Source organism: Polyodon spathula, chromosome 3 (assembly GCF_017654505.1).
Source record: "Polyodon spathula isolate WHYD16114869_AA chromosome 3, ASM1765450v1, whole genome shotgun sequence".
Classification (NCBI taxonomy): domain Eukaryota; kingdom Metazoa; phylum Chordata; class Actinopteri; order Acipenseriformes; family Polyodontidae; genus Polyodon; species Polyodon spathula.
The window spans coordinates 40,549,356-40,566,844 of NC_054536.1; the positions used below are offsets into that span (position 1 = coordinate 40,549,356).

At 38.9% G+C, this 17,489-nt stretch overlaps 1 protein-coding gene across 2 annotated transcripts in view; it reads right to left on the minus strand.

The window, feature by feature from the left end:
- Positions 1-11,178: 11,178 nt before the first annotated feature.
- reck (reversion-inducing-cysteine-rich protein with kazal motifs) overlaps positions 11,179-17,489 on the minus strand; it is a 62,079-nt gene continuing 55,768 nt past the window's right edge. For both annotated transcript variants that reach the window (XM_041245243.1, XM_041245242.1), the window contains exon 21: positions 11,179-12,457. In XM_041245243.1, the coding sequence (XP_041101177.1) occupies positions 12,260-12,457 (198 nt within the window). In that variant the 3' untranslated portion in view covers positions 11,179-12,259. The remainder of the gene's footprint in view (positions 12,458-17,489) is intronic.

Below are 17,489 nucleotides of genomic sequence, written 5' to 3' on the forward strand. Positions count from 1 at the left end.
GCCTGCAAAAGGAAAACGGTCTGATTGGTTGGCAGTCGCCACACCCCGCCCCGGACTGAACAACACGCTCACGCCATGCCTTAGGGAAAACACAATCCGGCAGTCGTGTGGGTGATGGTGGTAGATTCTTGAGGCCGAGCCTTTGGGAAATACAATAATTCTGAGAAGTCTCTGCGATTTCCGTTTTGCACTCTCACCACCATTTTACTGTAAATAGCTGCGCAAATACACATAAACCACTAAAGATGAATGCAGCCAGATTTACTGTAAAGTTTTGAAACTTTGTTTAAAATTCCAGAAACTGCAAGTGAACAGTTGGGCTCTATAAAACACATTACTGACTTTTTCTCTGCATAACCCTTTTTTATTTTTCTTTGTGATGCGGTTGGTACATCACAGACTGAGGCATAGCCATTGGTATATAACATGAGATAACCGCACACTTATGGCATTATAAGGCCCGACTCGGGTAAATCAAATTTAAAATTACTATATTAACCTATATTAAAAGGTTTTACAAGCACAAATTTTGTCAATTTTTAATCATTCTAATGCAATTGTAGAGTTGCAAGGTTTATTATTATTTTGTCAGTAGTCCTAACATTAACTATCACAGTTTACAAAGACAAAATTGTTAACAACCTAGTTAAAAAAAAAAAAAAAAAAAAAGCACATCAAACACGCTAGCAAAATTAGTAAACACGTTTCTTTATATATATATATATATATATATATATATATATATATATATATAGGAACAGGAATCTTGTCATGTAGCCTATGTACCTATGTTGTAAAATAAAAATGAGTGTTGATGAGTGCTGTCTGTAAAAATAAATAATAATAATAATAATAATAATAATAATAATAATAATAATAATAATAATAATAATAATAATACCACAAGTGCATCAAGATTAAATACGGTAAACTAGGGAGCAGTTAAAGTGCATTAAAGGCAGAGTGCTATATTGTCCAGATGGGAAGAGTTGAGTTTTACAGGTGTTATCTGAAGAGGTGTGTCTTGAGAAGGTGCCGAAAGGTGGTCAGGGACTGGGCAGTTCTGACATCTGTAGGAAGGTCATTCCACTACTGCAGCAGCTTGAAAGAGGTGAGTGTGGAGGGGGTCCAGGGTGCATGTGATGGGTTTGTGGCCCTGGAGGAGGGAGGAGAGGTCAGAGTCTGAGAGCGGAGAGAAGGAGGAGAAGGAGGGTGAGTTAGTACGGGAGACAGAGGGTGTTGGGGTTGGGGGGGGGGGGGGGTGTTAAAGAGTTTGCGGATATCAGAGATTTTAGAGGAGAAGAAAGAGGAAAAGTCGTCAGAGGTGGGAGGAGGAAGGAGAATGTAGAGAATACTTTCCGAGGGTTGTTAGTGGAGGATGGGATAATAGATTGGAACTAGGAGTGTTTAGCAGAGGAGAGAGTAGAGGAGAAGGAGGAGAGGAGGAAGCAATAGATGTCTAGGGCAGCAGGGAGTTTGATTCTCTTCTATTTCTTTTCAGTAGAGTGCAGTTTGGTTCTTGCTGAGTGGAGCACAGATGAGAGCCAGGGATGGAGATGGGAGGTGAAGGTACAGAGGGAGTTGAGGGAGGAAGTGAGGGAGGAGAAGAGGATGGAGATAGCAGAGTCTATATAGAGTTGGGAGAAGGAGTCGATAGGTGAGATAGAGCGGTGGAGGAAAGGATAGAGGGGGAGAGAGAGAAAAAGAGATGGTGGAGGGGCAGCAGGTCCTGAAGAAGGTGAAGTTCAGTTGACAGTCATGTTTGTTGGTAGGATGGAATGGAGAGAGAGAAGTTGAAGGTGTGAAGGAGAGGAAGGAATCTGACAAACTGGGTGGGGTTTGATGAGATGGATATTGAAATCACCCAACAAGAGAGTTGGGGTAGACAGAGAGGGGAAGGAGGAGAGGAGTTAGTTGAGTTCATCGAGAAAGTGAGCGAGCGGTCTGGTGGGACAGTACAGTACAATTAGCAAGAGTTGACAGGGAGAGGTTAGTTGGACTGCGTGAAATTCAAAGGTGTTAACAAAGAGTGAGGAGAGGTCAGAGGGGACAGAAAAGAGTAAGGAGGGAGAGAGGGTTAGACCAGTCCCACCTGCCCATCCAATGAAACGTGGCGTATGGGACAGGAAGTAAGAGAGAGGACAGGGCAGCAGGAGTTACAGTGTTATCAGGAGAGAGCCAGGTTTCAGCGAGAGCAAGGAAATTCGAGAGAGAGATGGGAGGCAAAGGCAGAGATGAAATCAGCTTTGTTAGTAGAAGAGTGACAGTTCCAGAGGGCACCAGGAAGAGTGCGGGAGGGGAGAGAGTGAAGGGGGGGCATAGGAATGAGGTTAGAGGGGTTAGAGGAACAGCAAGGGAGAGAGGACAGGACGGAAGTGAGAGGACAGAATAACGGATGTGAGAGACAGTCATAGCAGGACAGGTGAGACAGATAGGTACAGTAATAGTGGGAGCAGGAGCAGTGAGGGGAGGGTACAGCCTCTTCTCGCATCCTCACTTTACAAGGGAACTGGTTAACAGCTGCTATACTGTGCTAAAGACAATACTTCAGCAATACAATAGTTTCAATGAGCATCAATGGAATCACACAACTACAAAAAGCTGTGTGAAAACCAATCAAATTGCAAAGCAACCTCTTAATTTAACCACACTCACAACACCTAATTAAAACACCACTTTAATAATGTTACTTAAATATAGCTAATGTCAAGAGTTGGAATGAGATCTCTAGAAGCCACAGGGAGAGATTTGGAAAAAGTCCTTGATCTACCTGTCCTTGCTCAAACTGCTACAGCTCAGACTGCTCTTGGACGTGTGGCCCTTCGACGTCTGGTGCTTAGAACAGCTGCCGTTCTGAGACACTGATTGTCAATTCATACTGTCCTGCAGGGCTAGAGCTGGTCCAATTTCCATGCTATCTAAATACTCTTCAGTCAGCCACAGCTCTAAATACTTTAGAAAATGAATTCCTTCAAACCAGATAATGTAGTTGTATCAGCAACAAGGATTCAATTGTCCTTACCAAAATCGTTATTTTCTGCATGTCTACTGCAAACAGTTAAACACAATCCAAGCAGGTCAGTCGCTAATCCAAACAGACATATAAATAACACTTACAAAGTTCATTTTAAATGATTTATTTTTAGTTAATACATCCAATCACTGGGCTCAATCTACTATTTCCCTAGATGTAGAACAAGTAGGCGTAAACCTTAGAAACAATGGAACCTCCCCTTTAAATTCTACTTCCCCAGGACACTGGTACTTCGTCAGATTCGGGGACATTGATCTTCAAACCACTCATCAAAAGTTCTACCATTAAAATGTGATTGTGGGTCATTCATTTTTTTTTTAAATTAATGATAATTTACAGATATTAAACATTATAGAATAATGGCGTATGAATATAAATTCAAAGCTTTTGGTTATCTGTCTGCGTTGAGACATTGTGTGGGATTAACATATGGCTGAGAGAACGCAGCTAACCAATCAGAAAGCAGGATTTTTCCAAGCAGAGTTATAATTGCAATTAATAGCAGAGTACACAGTACACAGGTGTCTTAGCTAAGTGTTATCACTAATACAAATGTGATTACTTTGCATAATCAAAGTGTCTGTCTTGTGTTTGAATCCAAAGCAGGGTCACAGCACCTTTTAAGATGAAAAAAGTTAGGTAGGTCAAACAAAAAAATGGCACTGTGCCTATTTAAGCACAATATGGATGAAATATGTTCTCTATGTTAAAAAAAAAAAAAAAACTACCAGATTACAATAAAGGGCTTTGATAAAGATGTGAATTAAAAATCAAAATAGTAAGCAAACAGAACTCCAACCCATTTAATTCATTAACACAAACTTGGCAGCTGTGGAAAGGTAAAGGCTATGTGCACATTGAAAATGGTCATGTGATACAGTGAACAAGTTTTTCAGGGGCTATTGTTCGACATAAACACCACAGTGGCAGTTGGGATCTAGTTATCCCTGATAGTGTGTCATCATATGGAACCAACTGGTTCTTCTTGATAAGACACCTTTACACAACTCATCCCTTCTAATTGTAGATTTTTGTTCATGTGGTATCTTTTGATTAGATATCAATTTTGTGTTTCTTTATATTTTAAACAAGTTCTATTAACGATATTATTACAAAAATAATAATGGAGAACCTTACATGTCTGTCTAAAGAAAGTAGAGAGAATTTATCTGAGAACTGTTTCCTTGATACAGGAAACTACGCACAGTCAGTGCTGGCAGTATTTATATGACTGCTTCGTACTTACTATTCAACCTCCAAATCTATGTTACATGGCAAACCAACAGAGAAGATTAAGGAGTAATTTTGGACTTTACCAGAACTTTTGCATTTACATCAGCATTGATGATGCATAAAAACAACTGAGGACACAGCCTTGGTATCGTCATAGCTAGTTAAGGCCATGTGCACCATATGTATGAACATTTTTTTTTTTACTGCAAGAAAAAAGGATAGTCTTTCAATTGTTGTCATTTTGTGATATTGTGGCATTTTTAAGTAAGCACTGTATTATACATCATATTCTTATTCTATATTTAGGCATTTGAGACTTTGTTCTGTAATATCAAACAGGACATTGATCACAATCAGTTAATGGTACATGTTCTGCTTGAATTAGTAAGTTGTGGATGGAGACAAGCTGAAGATATCAGATGAAGGCTAGCACCACTGGAGGGGAAATTCCAATTACCTGGTACAGGAATTACTAATAACACTATTACCCATGATCCCTACCTGTGGATTCATCTTTTTTGCATGAATAGCTGCCTTTCTATTGCATAACATTATTTTTTCATGCGCTTTTTTTCATGATGTTCAATTGAAACTCTATGCAACGATATCACAAATGATTTGAGTCTTGAATTTATTTACAGTAAGGATTTTGTCAAAAGTCAGTAATTGTCCAATCTACAATGTTGTTGTGAAGACAGTAGGTTGATTTTGTTTCCATCAATGTGTTAGAAAACCAACAAGAAACCACTCAGAGTGTTACTTAAAATGCTTATAATCAGAGATGCTTTTAGAAAAATACTACTTTAAATCCAAACATCCAAAACTACAGAATAACCAAGGCTCGTTCTTATAGTTTTTGTTGATTTTAACACACGATTTGGCCCAAGCATGTGAAAATACTTTATACCTACATAAATCCACAACTTTATAATGGTTAGATACATTTTTGTCAATAGTTGGGTTTAGTGCAATAAAAGGGTGTCTATTTAATGCACTGTACTGATACAGGTAAAATGCACTAATAGCCAGTAGAAGATATTCCTGATTTTGTTGCTTTTAATAAAACAAAGGGTGAACAAAGGGACCTGAGAATAACTGCATTTTAACCTTCAGTATTAGCTGCAGTAGGTAGGCTTCATTGTGACTGGAAGCTGCTGAAAGTAACAAGATGAGCCTAACAGCTGGGGGTGTCCTCAGGGACTCATCCTGGGGTCCATTGTTATTTTTCATTGACCAGTTAAAGGCAAAGGCAAATTATTAGAGACACCTCTTTATCTCAGGTATCTCCACTGAGGTGCAAATAGACGCAACTATATTGCCCCAGGGCAATGTTAAATCCAGTCAGACAGACAGGTTCTAAAATAGCGGCCACATGGTGTAGATGGAATTGAACTTCACAGAACTGCAATAAAGTACTGTATGCACTGATTCGTACTTGTACAATTTATGGAACATGGAAAACCCAATGTTCTCTTTAAGACCATTGACCAAATCCTACATGCAGCCACCGACAGATCCAACTCCTGTCCATCCTCCTCTCTTATCTGTCATGATTTCTCTTTTTTGATTTTCGATTTCTAAACATCTATTTTACGCTCGCACAAACTCAGTTTACTACTTGACTACCTTGACGCTCCTCCAGTTGTCCCTCCTGCTCTCTCCTCCTTCTCCCTGCTCTCTATTGCTGATGTTTCCGGCTTACTGTTGAAATCAACTATTGCCATGTGCCTCCTGGACCCCTGGCCGACTAACCTTGTCTGTCTCTGTGCTTCTGATCTTGCTCCCTCTATTATGCACACTCTCAACCTGTCCCTCAGTTCCTGCTGCCCTCAAGCTTGCCAGAGTTACTCCGGTACTCAAAAAAGCCTCCCTTGACCTGGCTGACTTATTTAATTTCCATCCCATCTCATCTCTCTTTTCTCTCAAAAACTCTCAAAAGGGCTGTAGCCAGTCAGCTGATGAAACATCTCACAGACTACAGTCTAGTTCCCGGTCACATTACAGTTCTGAAACTGCCCTGCTCCGGATTGTGTATGATCTCCTGTACAATGCTGATGCTGGTGCTCCCTCTGCTTGTTCTTCTTGACATAACAGCTGCTTTTGACACCATAGATCATGGCATTTTTCATGACTGCCTTCAGAAGTATGTTGGAATCTCTGGAACCTGTCTTACCTGGATGTCCTCTTACTTATCCAGACAAATGCAGTCTATTTTTTATGCTGGACGCAGTGGTGTTGCAAACCCAGTCACTTGTGGTGTCCCCCAAGGATCTGTTCTTGGGCGCCTTCTCTTCAATATCTACATGCTTTTCTTGGGTCACCTCATCCGCCAACACAACCTCATGTTTCACTCCCATGCTGACGACACCCAGCTCTACTTAAAACTCGACCCGGTTAGCCCCTCTGCTTTGGCCCGTCTTTCTGCCTGCATTCAAGACATCGAGGGCTGGATGTCTGCCAATTTTCTTCAACTGAACACTAACAAATCTGAACTCCTTCTATTAGTATCTAAAACTCAACTTAAGAATCTCAATATAGCTGCCCTGAACCTCGAAAACTGTCTTTTGCTGCCTTCCCCCACAGTACAAAGCCGGTGTACTTCTTGACAGCAACCTCTGCTTTGATTCCCACATCTCCTCCGTGGTCAAATCTTCCTTCTACCATATTCGAAACATCTCCAAAGTCCGTCCTTACCTTTCCCTCCCAGATGGGGAGATACTTTGTCATGCATTTGTCTCCTCTTGACTCGACTGCTACAACTCTTTATTTGGTGGTCTCCTGGCATGCACCACAAATAGACTGCAGCTAGTTCAGAATGCTGCTGCCAGGGTCCTTACCTGGTGTAAAAAACATGATCACATCACCCCCCATCTTGCCCAGCTGCACTGGCTCTGTAAAGTTCAGGATTATGTTCAAAACTCTCCTGCTCAGCTATAATGCCTTTCATCACACAAGTTCCGAATACCTCCTCAACCTGCTGGCTTGCTATGTCCCTGCCTGCAAGTTGAGGTCCTCTGACTGCTTGTTATCCCCAAGCAAAAGTGCACCACACTTGGACAATGCTCGTTTAGCTTCATGGCTCTGACTCTTTGGAACGCTCACCCAGCTTTGGTGCGTGATGCTCCTACCGTCGCTAGCTTTAAATCACCTCTCAAGACCCACCTGTTCTCTTTTGCTTTCCATGCTCCTTAAGCCTGATATCTGTTATTAGCTGCTACTACTATTTCACGAATTATGTTACTATCATAAATGATGCACTTTCCACTGTATTTAATGTACTATTTCATGTATTGTGTACTTTCCACTGTATTTAATATATTACGCATTGTTTTCTACTGTATATCATGTATTATGCATTTCTCTGTATTTGAAGTATTATGGATTTTCTTGTATTTATTACATCTTGTAAAGCGCTTTGTGATGGTGGTCCACTATGAAAGGCGCTACAGTAAATAATATAAAGATCGATTGTACAGTAAATTGATTGAGAGTCACATTGTTCAGGTTAATAATCAATGTTCTCAATCCCCTTATCACACTTTATTAAAACAGGAGTGAGAATGCACTCACTGCTATTTGCCTTCACTCTAGGGAATTAGCAAGCCCTGCATACAGAGGTAGTGTCAGTGTAAAACTTTGGGTGTAAAAAAAACAAAAATTGTGTGTACACATTTGAAAATACATCAGTCAATAGGATTTAAACTGCATTGATTGTAATTTGTTCTTGGCTCGTAATTTCAAAATAGACACAAATAGTTGTTGATCAAACCCCACCCCACCCCAAATAACTTAAGGAAACTGAAGACTGGTGACTGTCCATTGCTGATGCTAATATTGTGTGCACATTGCAGGAAAACCGTTTGTTCAAAAGCAATCAGTTTGGTACCCTGCGTGTTTAATCTTACCTTGTTTTCATTTGTCTAGTTGCTAATGAACTGCATTCCCTGAGCATAAACAAATAAGCAAGAGCTACTGGGTTGAAGCCAGATGGGTGGCTGGTCCCATTATCTTCCATCCCCTTACTGATTTGTTTGACCTGCTAATCCCTACAACACTTTTCCCTACCAACTGGAAATGAGTCAACATAATCAATTAACAGGGATAGGACTGGTCTAACCAACTGTGAATATACATCCTCATAACCTGTAGTAGCTGCGATGTTAGAAAATCCATCTACAGCCTCATAAAAGTTTACTGCTAAAGGTAAAAAGCACAGGCAAGCATGGTACACCAGTGTAGTAAAGAAGGGTACTAGTATAAGCATGGGAATACTGCTAAAATACTGTACAAAGGATGGCTTGTAATTGGTCTTGGATTTGGTCCATAATGACACTAAAAAATGGTGTTGCATACAATAAATGACGTTAGGATATGCTGCATCAGCACCTGTCCTCCATCAATCCACTGACGATTGGCATCGTCACAAAGATGATGCTGTACATCTCATTTTCCTTGGGGCCTACGTGTTGCCATTTCCTAATGTTTGTAAATGGGTTAGGCTGTGTAAGTGTGCCACAAGAGCAGGCATCCATGTAGACAGATATGGGCAAAGAACTGAGTTTAAGCTGCAATGCAGACATACTTAAAAATGACCAGCCTTTCCCAAAATGTATAGAAGGGCACACAATTATAATCCATCCTGCAGCAGTAATACAACAGGCAGCAATTCTATTCAATTTCTCCAAGCGGCATCTAAACCCCACTGTTGTTTAAATCACTAAAATAAGACTTCCTGGTTTTTTAGATGTTTTTAAAGGATAAAATACACTAAAGAGACTTACAAGTACTGTACTGTTGGATGTTTGATTTTCATGGCCTTGGCTGTATTTCGATCTGCTGCTGATCAATTGAACAGACCCCTGCAGCTTTAACACATTCTGTTGTCTATGGAATGCTCCTCTATTGTAGTTTTTGGAACGCAATTTATCATAAGCTTTTTACTCTGTTAATGCTGCCCTGTGCATATGCTTCCCTGTGATAAGCTAATAGACTGGGTTAGCAGAACAAAACAGTAATAAAACAGACAAGGTTAGGCTGTAACTGTTCCACTGTGGTAACCTTGAGAAGATCATTAATCAAATGGAAGGTTTCACATAGTAACGGGTAGTTCTATAGCAATATTTGAAATAAGAAAACCATTTGGAACCAGTAACCAGTAAGCTATAAATACAACCGACGTGTTTACGTTTTCTGACTAAGTTTAATGACTATTTGAATCCAACTGCCCTGGCAGCCACCATTGGGGTGAACTCATTCATCAGACAAAATGGGGGGAGGGTTCTGTTGTCTGGCTTATTGGCCAAGAAACAGCCTCCTAGCCAAACGGCAAACTTGAGGTTTGGGCAAACGTTTCACCTCAAGTTTTTCAAATTACAGATAAATGTAATACGCACAATTAAAGAATTAATGCAAAGTAGGGGGGAAATTACCTTAAAATTATCACAATTTCACACATGGGACGAAATAAGATTCAATACACATGAAAATACTGCAATATATATGTTTGCAAAAAGTTAATTTCTGCAAAATACTCTGTGGTAGGTCAATTAACAGTGAAACTTAATAAATATAACAACTCTAATAAATATTTCATTTTTGTCCATCACTTGTCAGCAAAAATCCCATTTTACAGACCTTTGTTCTTGGTGCTGATTGCCCCAAGTACACCCTACGGTGATCTTACGAAAGTGACTTAAACTACACTGTCTACTGTAGATTACAACTTCCCCAATATTTAAAATAATTCATACTACATTGCCTGCCCTATATTTGGCCAGGACTGGCAGGACAGTGTATTTCAGTGTAATAAAACCAGCTAATTTTGGTGAAGCCTGTGTGCTTTGTTTTAACAAAACTGCATGTGACTGAAAACATGCACAGAATACATAATGGCTATTGTCCCAGGCTGTACAACATACTGTAATGGGTACTATTCTTTTTGTTGATGATGCAATCTCTCGTAACAGCTCAAAGCATCTAGTCAGTAAATGTTATTTGTTTTTGATTCTTAGGAACATTTAAAAAAAAAAAATGTTTGTGTCTTTTTGTGGGCAAGGGCTTCCCCCTTCAACAATCAAGTTGGTGTAAGTTGTTGAACTGTCAACAGGAAATGTCACATATGAGATGAAAACCCATATGCACGGTTTTATTTGCTATGGAATTCAAGACAAAATTTATTATTATGCAAAGGCCCGTTCTGGACCTGACACATGTTGTGTTAGGGCAGTTCCACACACAACAGACATCTGAACTGCATTCCTGCTTTGTAATAAGTTAATGACATCCTGGCCAGTTCAAGTTCACGTCTGTTAGTGCTTATTGGTGTGAATGAAACCATTTGCACTTAGATGTGGCTTCCTGAATAGGGGAAAAGACTAAAAATACGACACACACACACACAAAATACCTTTAATGAAAGCTAATGAGCTCTACCTTAGAGTAAGTAGCAGGTTTCCAAAAATAAAGTGTTATACGTCCCCATGTGTTGTTACAACTGTTTAAATAATGTACTGTGCCTGTAATTTGTTTTCATTTTTAACATCCTAACACATTTTTACACTTAAAGTCTGTTTCCAAGCTATTTTCAGAATGGCCACTGTAGTGCATTGGGGTTTGAGATCTTTCCTCTAAATCACTGCAGGAAGAGCGATTACAAAAAAACCCTCAAAAAAACCATAGCAAGTGCTCTGGCTTTTCTGTCCCATACCACATCATGGATCGTTATTGCTGTGTTACCTGTTTCACATGTGCAATAATCCTTATTGGTAATTTCACAGACCCCTAGAACCTTTTTTTATTCTACACTTTGAGAGTCTGTAGTTTGTCCTTTCTGCATCTTGAGATTCATCGCAAACTAAAAGTATCATCTGTCTGAGCAGGGAAAATGGAATAACAAACACGACAGAATACGGTCAATTGACAAAGTTGAATTTTATACTTAATAAAATATGCATTGTTGGCATTTTAACAAGTACTGGCAATTTAGCTATTATACGTATTTATTCAATACATTAAGGTTTACTGTTAAATGCCTACATTTATATAAGTTCTACATTTTGGCAATAATATCACATTTATTTAAACAAAAAACAAACAAAAACTGCTTAATACTAAAAAGTTGCCTAGCACAATAATACTGAAACAAGAAATGACTTCATGTGAAAGGTAGGCTTAGGCGCACAGACAAAAAAAACAAAAAACCCCACACGCATTATATAAAAAGTCATATCATACATTCTGTAATAAAACACTTCATTATTCGTCAGCATGCAAGTACAATAACATTTTGAATGGCACATTTAAAACTCGTTCCTTTATATTCCTTAAAAAATAAAATAGTTCTATTCAAGGAAAACATTATTTTTGATTTTCAAAAGGTTATTACAAATATTGCATTTTACTTTATATCTCTGTAAATATTTTAAGCAAGCCATATTGTCAAATTATGGATATCAATGATTGTCATTATCACAAACAAGGCTAGTCTTCATTAGCATTTATTTATTTGATTTTACATAAGAACAAAATGAATCCCTTTTTCAGGTTTACCATGTACATGTTTTCAGCTTATTTATATATTCGCTAGCAGTTATGATTACAGACTACTGTAAGTCATATTGGATATATCAATCCTTTGGGACCTAGCAAGTTTAAAATGATGAGGCTGTATGTCTGTATAACATCTTACAGACATCCTACAGGACACTTAACCTACAGATCGCCAGAAAGACCAGTTTCTGACAGTGTTAAAATGCTGTTCAGTGGATTACATTGTACGTCAACGCACGATTTTGGGCTGGGTCCCAAATGGTTAAAGATGAACACAACTTAAAATTCACACTTGATTATCACAGCAATTTTTTTTCTCCACCGAAGAAAAATCCCTTCCTTTTCATTATATTCATTTTGTCAAGTCAGGAGGTTGGATGTCTGCACTTAAGAAGCAAACTGCAAACGATTTCTCATTGTGTTCTTATATTCACCAAGAAGCATTTAACAGTTTACCGATAAAAGGCTTAGTAAAAGTGCAAAATATAAAGACATTTTGTTGGTACACCCAGAAGAAGTCTTCCCAGAGACCTGCACTTGGGATGCAGTGAGTGCAGACAGGGGCACGTGGGATACCAGGGCTGGGCTTCCGTAGTTTATCAATGAATCAATCTTCTCAGCTTCTTTATTGCATGCTTCAATCTGTAATAATACAAATAATTAGTGGTGGGCAATGATATGAAACTTGTATATCGATATCGTGCATGTATTTCGATAATCGATAATATTAATGTCTCCAAAACACAGAAAAATATAATAACATAATTGCAATATCAAACATATATACATATGTAACCAATGAGGCATGACACCCCCCTTCAACCACTCAGGCGTAGCGATATTAGAGTAGATCACACACCCTAAAGTCCCTTATAAAATGAGTTAACTAACTAAATTGAAAAAAAAAGAAAAAACATTTTTTAAATTAACAAAAAAGTTATTTTTTTATTAAATAGCCTTTCACCTAAAACTCAGCTAAGTAAAAAATAGTTCCATATACAGCAACATCTTTAAAAAATAAAACCAAAAATGCATTAATAAAAAAAAAAAAAAAAAAGGTTTATAGATGTTGAATTTAGCATTGAAAGTGCAGTTTTTCTTTATTTGATTCGTTATACTTCTTGTATTGTACATTAAACTTGAAAGTAAAATACTAGAACTGCCAGGCAGTTTTACGGCTCCCAAGCTCCAGTATCAGTAACCATCTAAGCTAACTAACCATCTAGGTTTAGTTCTCAATGTGCCAACTTTAAAATCAGCAACTTCAACTGTTCCACAGAAGAAGATTTTGAAAGTTCTTTTTTTCAAAAATGTGTCAGGCACCCATCTTGTTTAATGTGAGTTTCTTAACAGTCAGTTGTATTGCTACAGTGTCAAGGTTGATGCTTGTGAAGTTTCGAGTTAGTCAACTAAACCATTTGTCAACTCAGGCAGTTTTAAATTTCAGATGTAAACATACACCTGGCGGCCATCTTGTTTTATAAACCATTATACCATTATACCATTACCATTTTGACATATTTGTATTCCATTGCTACTGGGACAATAACATGTTTGGAGTTTATTGGTCAAACGGTGTTCAAATAGCAGCAGTTTGCTGTTAAGGGTGCATTTCGATAAGACTTGTGGCAGCCATTTTGACATTAAATTTTATCGCAGAAACTTTTGCTTTGCAAACTTGATGCGGGTTTGGATGCTGATGATATATGCCAAGTGCCAGATTAATCATTTCACCGGTTCCCAAGAAAGAGATTTCGAAAGGTTTCTAAAAAAATGCATCAAACGGCCATTTTCATTTCCAGTTAACACAATTTTTTAAAAGTCAGTTGTATTGATACAGTATCAGGGAAGATGCTTGTGAAGTTCAACTGATGAAGGTTTAAATTTCAAATGTAAGCGTATAAATGGCGGCCACCTTGTTTTATAAAACATCACCATTTTCACATATTTGTATCCCATTGTTACTGGTACGATAACTACCAAGTTTGGAGTTTGTTGGAGAAACGGTTTTCAAACAGCAGCAGTTTGTTGTTAGCGACGCGTTTCAATAAGATTTGTGGCAGCCATTTTGATATTAAATTTTATCGCAGAAACTTTTGCTTCGTAAACTTGATGCGGGTTTGGATGCAGATGATATATGACAAGTATCAGATCAATCGCTTCACCGGTTCCCAAGATGATTTTGAAAGGTTTTAGTAGCAGTTTAAAATTTTGGGAAGAAAAAAAAAAAACTATAACAATAACAGGCTTCCCAGCCTTTGGCTTGGAAGCCTAATTACTGCTCATTTTCATCATGACACAACACAAATGAGTCTACCTTTAATCACACAGACCCTTCTTCACAAGACCTGAAGAAGGGTCTTTTTATTTATTTTTTTAATCTTTAATCTTTATCTTTAATCTTAGCTCTAACTCTTCACAGTGACGAGAAAGATGTTTCCATTATGGAATATCCGGTCACTTATAATACTGACTTTGTGGTTTATGGCTAGCCTGGACAACGTGGAGAACTACTGTGTTAAGAAACAATTTAAAAACAATGCAGGGCACAGCAGAAGAGATAACACCATCGTACCTGGATGAATTTATGTGGAGAGAAAGGTATGGGAAGAATTGTCAAGATGCTTTTTTATAAATACTTTGCATCACAGATCACATAGCTGTGCAGGCGGGGCAGGATATGCAAACGACCAAAGGAGGAGTACAGACATACAGTAGACCTGGAGCAGTGGCAACAAAACATCAATTTTAATAAAACAGGCTCTTTTAAGAGCTACCCAAATCTTTTTTTTTTTTTTTTTTTTAAAGCTGAAAGTAAGATATTTTTTTTTTTGGATACAGCACTTATGGTTTCCTATATGTGTTCCATAGTAACCATTAACCTATCTGCACGTTTTAAGTGTTAGAATATAGTTTTACATTTGATTGAAGATTTTGAAAGGTTTTCAAAGAAATGTGTCAGGTGACCATATTGGTTTACGCACAAACACCATTTTTAAAAAAGTTAATTTTATTGGACACAGGGATGATGCTTCTCAACTTTGGAGTTAATCAACTAAACCGTGTTCAACTGAAGCGGATTTAAATTTAAGAACGAAATATAGGTCTGGCAGCTATCTTGTTTTATAAAAGAACACCACTTTGCCATACTTGAATTCCGTTGTCCCCAGGATGATGCCTACCAAGAAAAGTGTTAGTTGGTTAAACAGTTTGCAAACAGAAGTAGTTTAATGTTTGGGGCGCTGTAGCAGGGGGAGATCTGTGCTGACTCTGCTGGCGTGTTCACAGTGCTGCAGGAAGAGGGCGGCAGTCGTCCAACAACCGCCTGTGAGTCATGGCAGTGACACGGGGAGGTGGGAAAGTGGGTGTGTAGACTTTCCTCCTCTCTGAATGGCTGAGAGGCGAGTCCTGGGAGATTGTTAGCCCTATAAGATAATGCTCTGCTGTTTCCTCAGGTCTGCCCTTTTAAACGCGCCGAGAGTGCGGAAGCGCTGGTCCAGGACCGAGAACCAGTCGGGAGAGAACAAAACTGAGTGTTTCAGAGCGAGACAGTGAGGGCGGGGAACCCTTGGGCAGACCCCGGAATATTGTATCCGAGCAGGCTAGTTAGCCGGCAGCTTAGGTCGGTGATCCGGGTCGCACGGACAGCGGCAACCGGGATATCGCTGCAAAGTGCAGCACCTTTTCTTCGTAGTTTTGTTACCGTTTTATTTTCCCTGTTTCTTTGTACCTTTGATTTTTGCATTATTGTTTTGAAGCACCTGTGAGTGCGCCTGGACTGTTTACCATTGCTTTGTATTCCCGTGGTTCTGTTTACCATAGTTGGTAAGCAGACCACGGACCAACAGCGCCCTCTGCGGGCTAAAGAAACCCAAAGCACCCCTGAAATAAAACTGGACACCTGTGCGGTGTTGTCAAGTTCACCTGTCTGTCTCCTGAGTCAGTGAATTACCCACCACCCTTCCACAGGCGTGTTTTGTCAAATTTGGTGGCAGTCATTTTTATTGTAAAATTTATCGCAACAACTTCTGCTTCGCAAACTTGAAGCGGGTTTGGCTGTTGATGACATATGCGCTGTTTCAGATCAATCAGTTCACCGGTTCACAAGAAGAAGATTTTGAAAAGTTTTTCCAAAAAATGCGTCAGGGCGCTATCTTGGTTGATGCAAGAGCACCGTTTTTTTTGCAGCTGAACTGTAATCTACACAGGATGATACCTGCCAAGTTTCATGCTGTTACACCGTGTGCGAACAGGAGCCATTTAAAGTTTTGGGAGGAAAAAAGACAATAATAAAAAAACTAAAAACTTTACAATAACAATAGGCTTCCCAAGCCAGCTTGGAAACCTAATAATAATTATAATAATAATACCAGTGATATGCCCCTTTTTGAAAAAAAGGGCCGACCCATGGTTATATTATGCAAAGAGGCCCGGCTGGGCGACTGTATACGTCGACTATATGGACGCCTCGGGTGTTGAGGTACGTGAGGAAGTCGAGTGTCTTCAACCCTGAGAAGTCTATATATTCTACGTATATGGATGCCCTAAAGGGCCTTATTGCATTTATATTCCAGGTAAAACAGTGGATTTGAAGAAAAAAATCATGTTTAAGGCACAAAATTATTAGTCTTTTTTTTTATTAAATATCCTTACACTAAATAAAGTAGTCCCATGTATAACTTTGAACTACACACTAAGTTGAGATGAGTAAATGAATTCAATTAACCCTTTGCAGTCCTGTGTCGCTGTCGCTCTCTGTCAAGACTGGAAAAGAGGTGGATGGAAACCCTCCAATTCCATAGACTATTGATATAGAATGCTCAGACAATGTTCGGCAAAAAGGCAGGATTGGTACAGAGCGTGACCTTTGACCTGGCCTTAAGCAGGCTTTCGCTATAGAGAATGCCTGCATCTCACTTACCCGAAAGCCACTTTAAATTATACAAATTTCAGCTCAGCTGAATGCAGGGGCTCAAATGGAGGCTTCACGAGTGCATTAACCATTTGCAGTCCTATGTCGGACCAGGTCAGAAACAGAAAAAAAGGGGCGTATCTCATAGCCCCATGCATTACAGAGATAACACTGACATAAAAAAGGAGATAGCTGTTTGTGCATCCAGCGCTCAAAGAATATCACTGACATTTGCAGAGTTTTTATTTGGTGCTATAGTAATAAAATAATGACTTGGATCACATTATTGAGGAGTTTGGGGATAAAACGAGTGATCAGGAGAGGATTTATCAGTATGCATGTCTATAAAGAGATATGTGAAAAATACAGCGAACAAGGGGTGGGGCTTGGCTGGAGATACAGTACTGAGTGTCCTTTTGTGATTCAATGTGATTAAAAAAAAATTAAACAGCGCATGTAAAATAAACAGGCCATGTGAAAATAAATTGGACCTGACGCGCATGACAAGCTCTGAATAAATAGACTGCAAAGGGTTAAAACATGCAAAAGAAAGTTAATCATTTTTTGATAGTGTGCACATTGCCACTGAAAAAATACATCAGGGGGCGGAGTCTTCATGTCAGTGCAGACACACTGAGCAAAAGAAACAAAAATAAATTCAATGGATTTCAGTAATTTGTTCAAGATCTGTGTCAGAGAAGGGTGAATAATGTGCACAACGCATAGTGTCTTTTTGTGTTTTTCTTTAGCATTTACAAACCG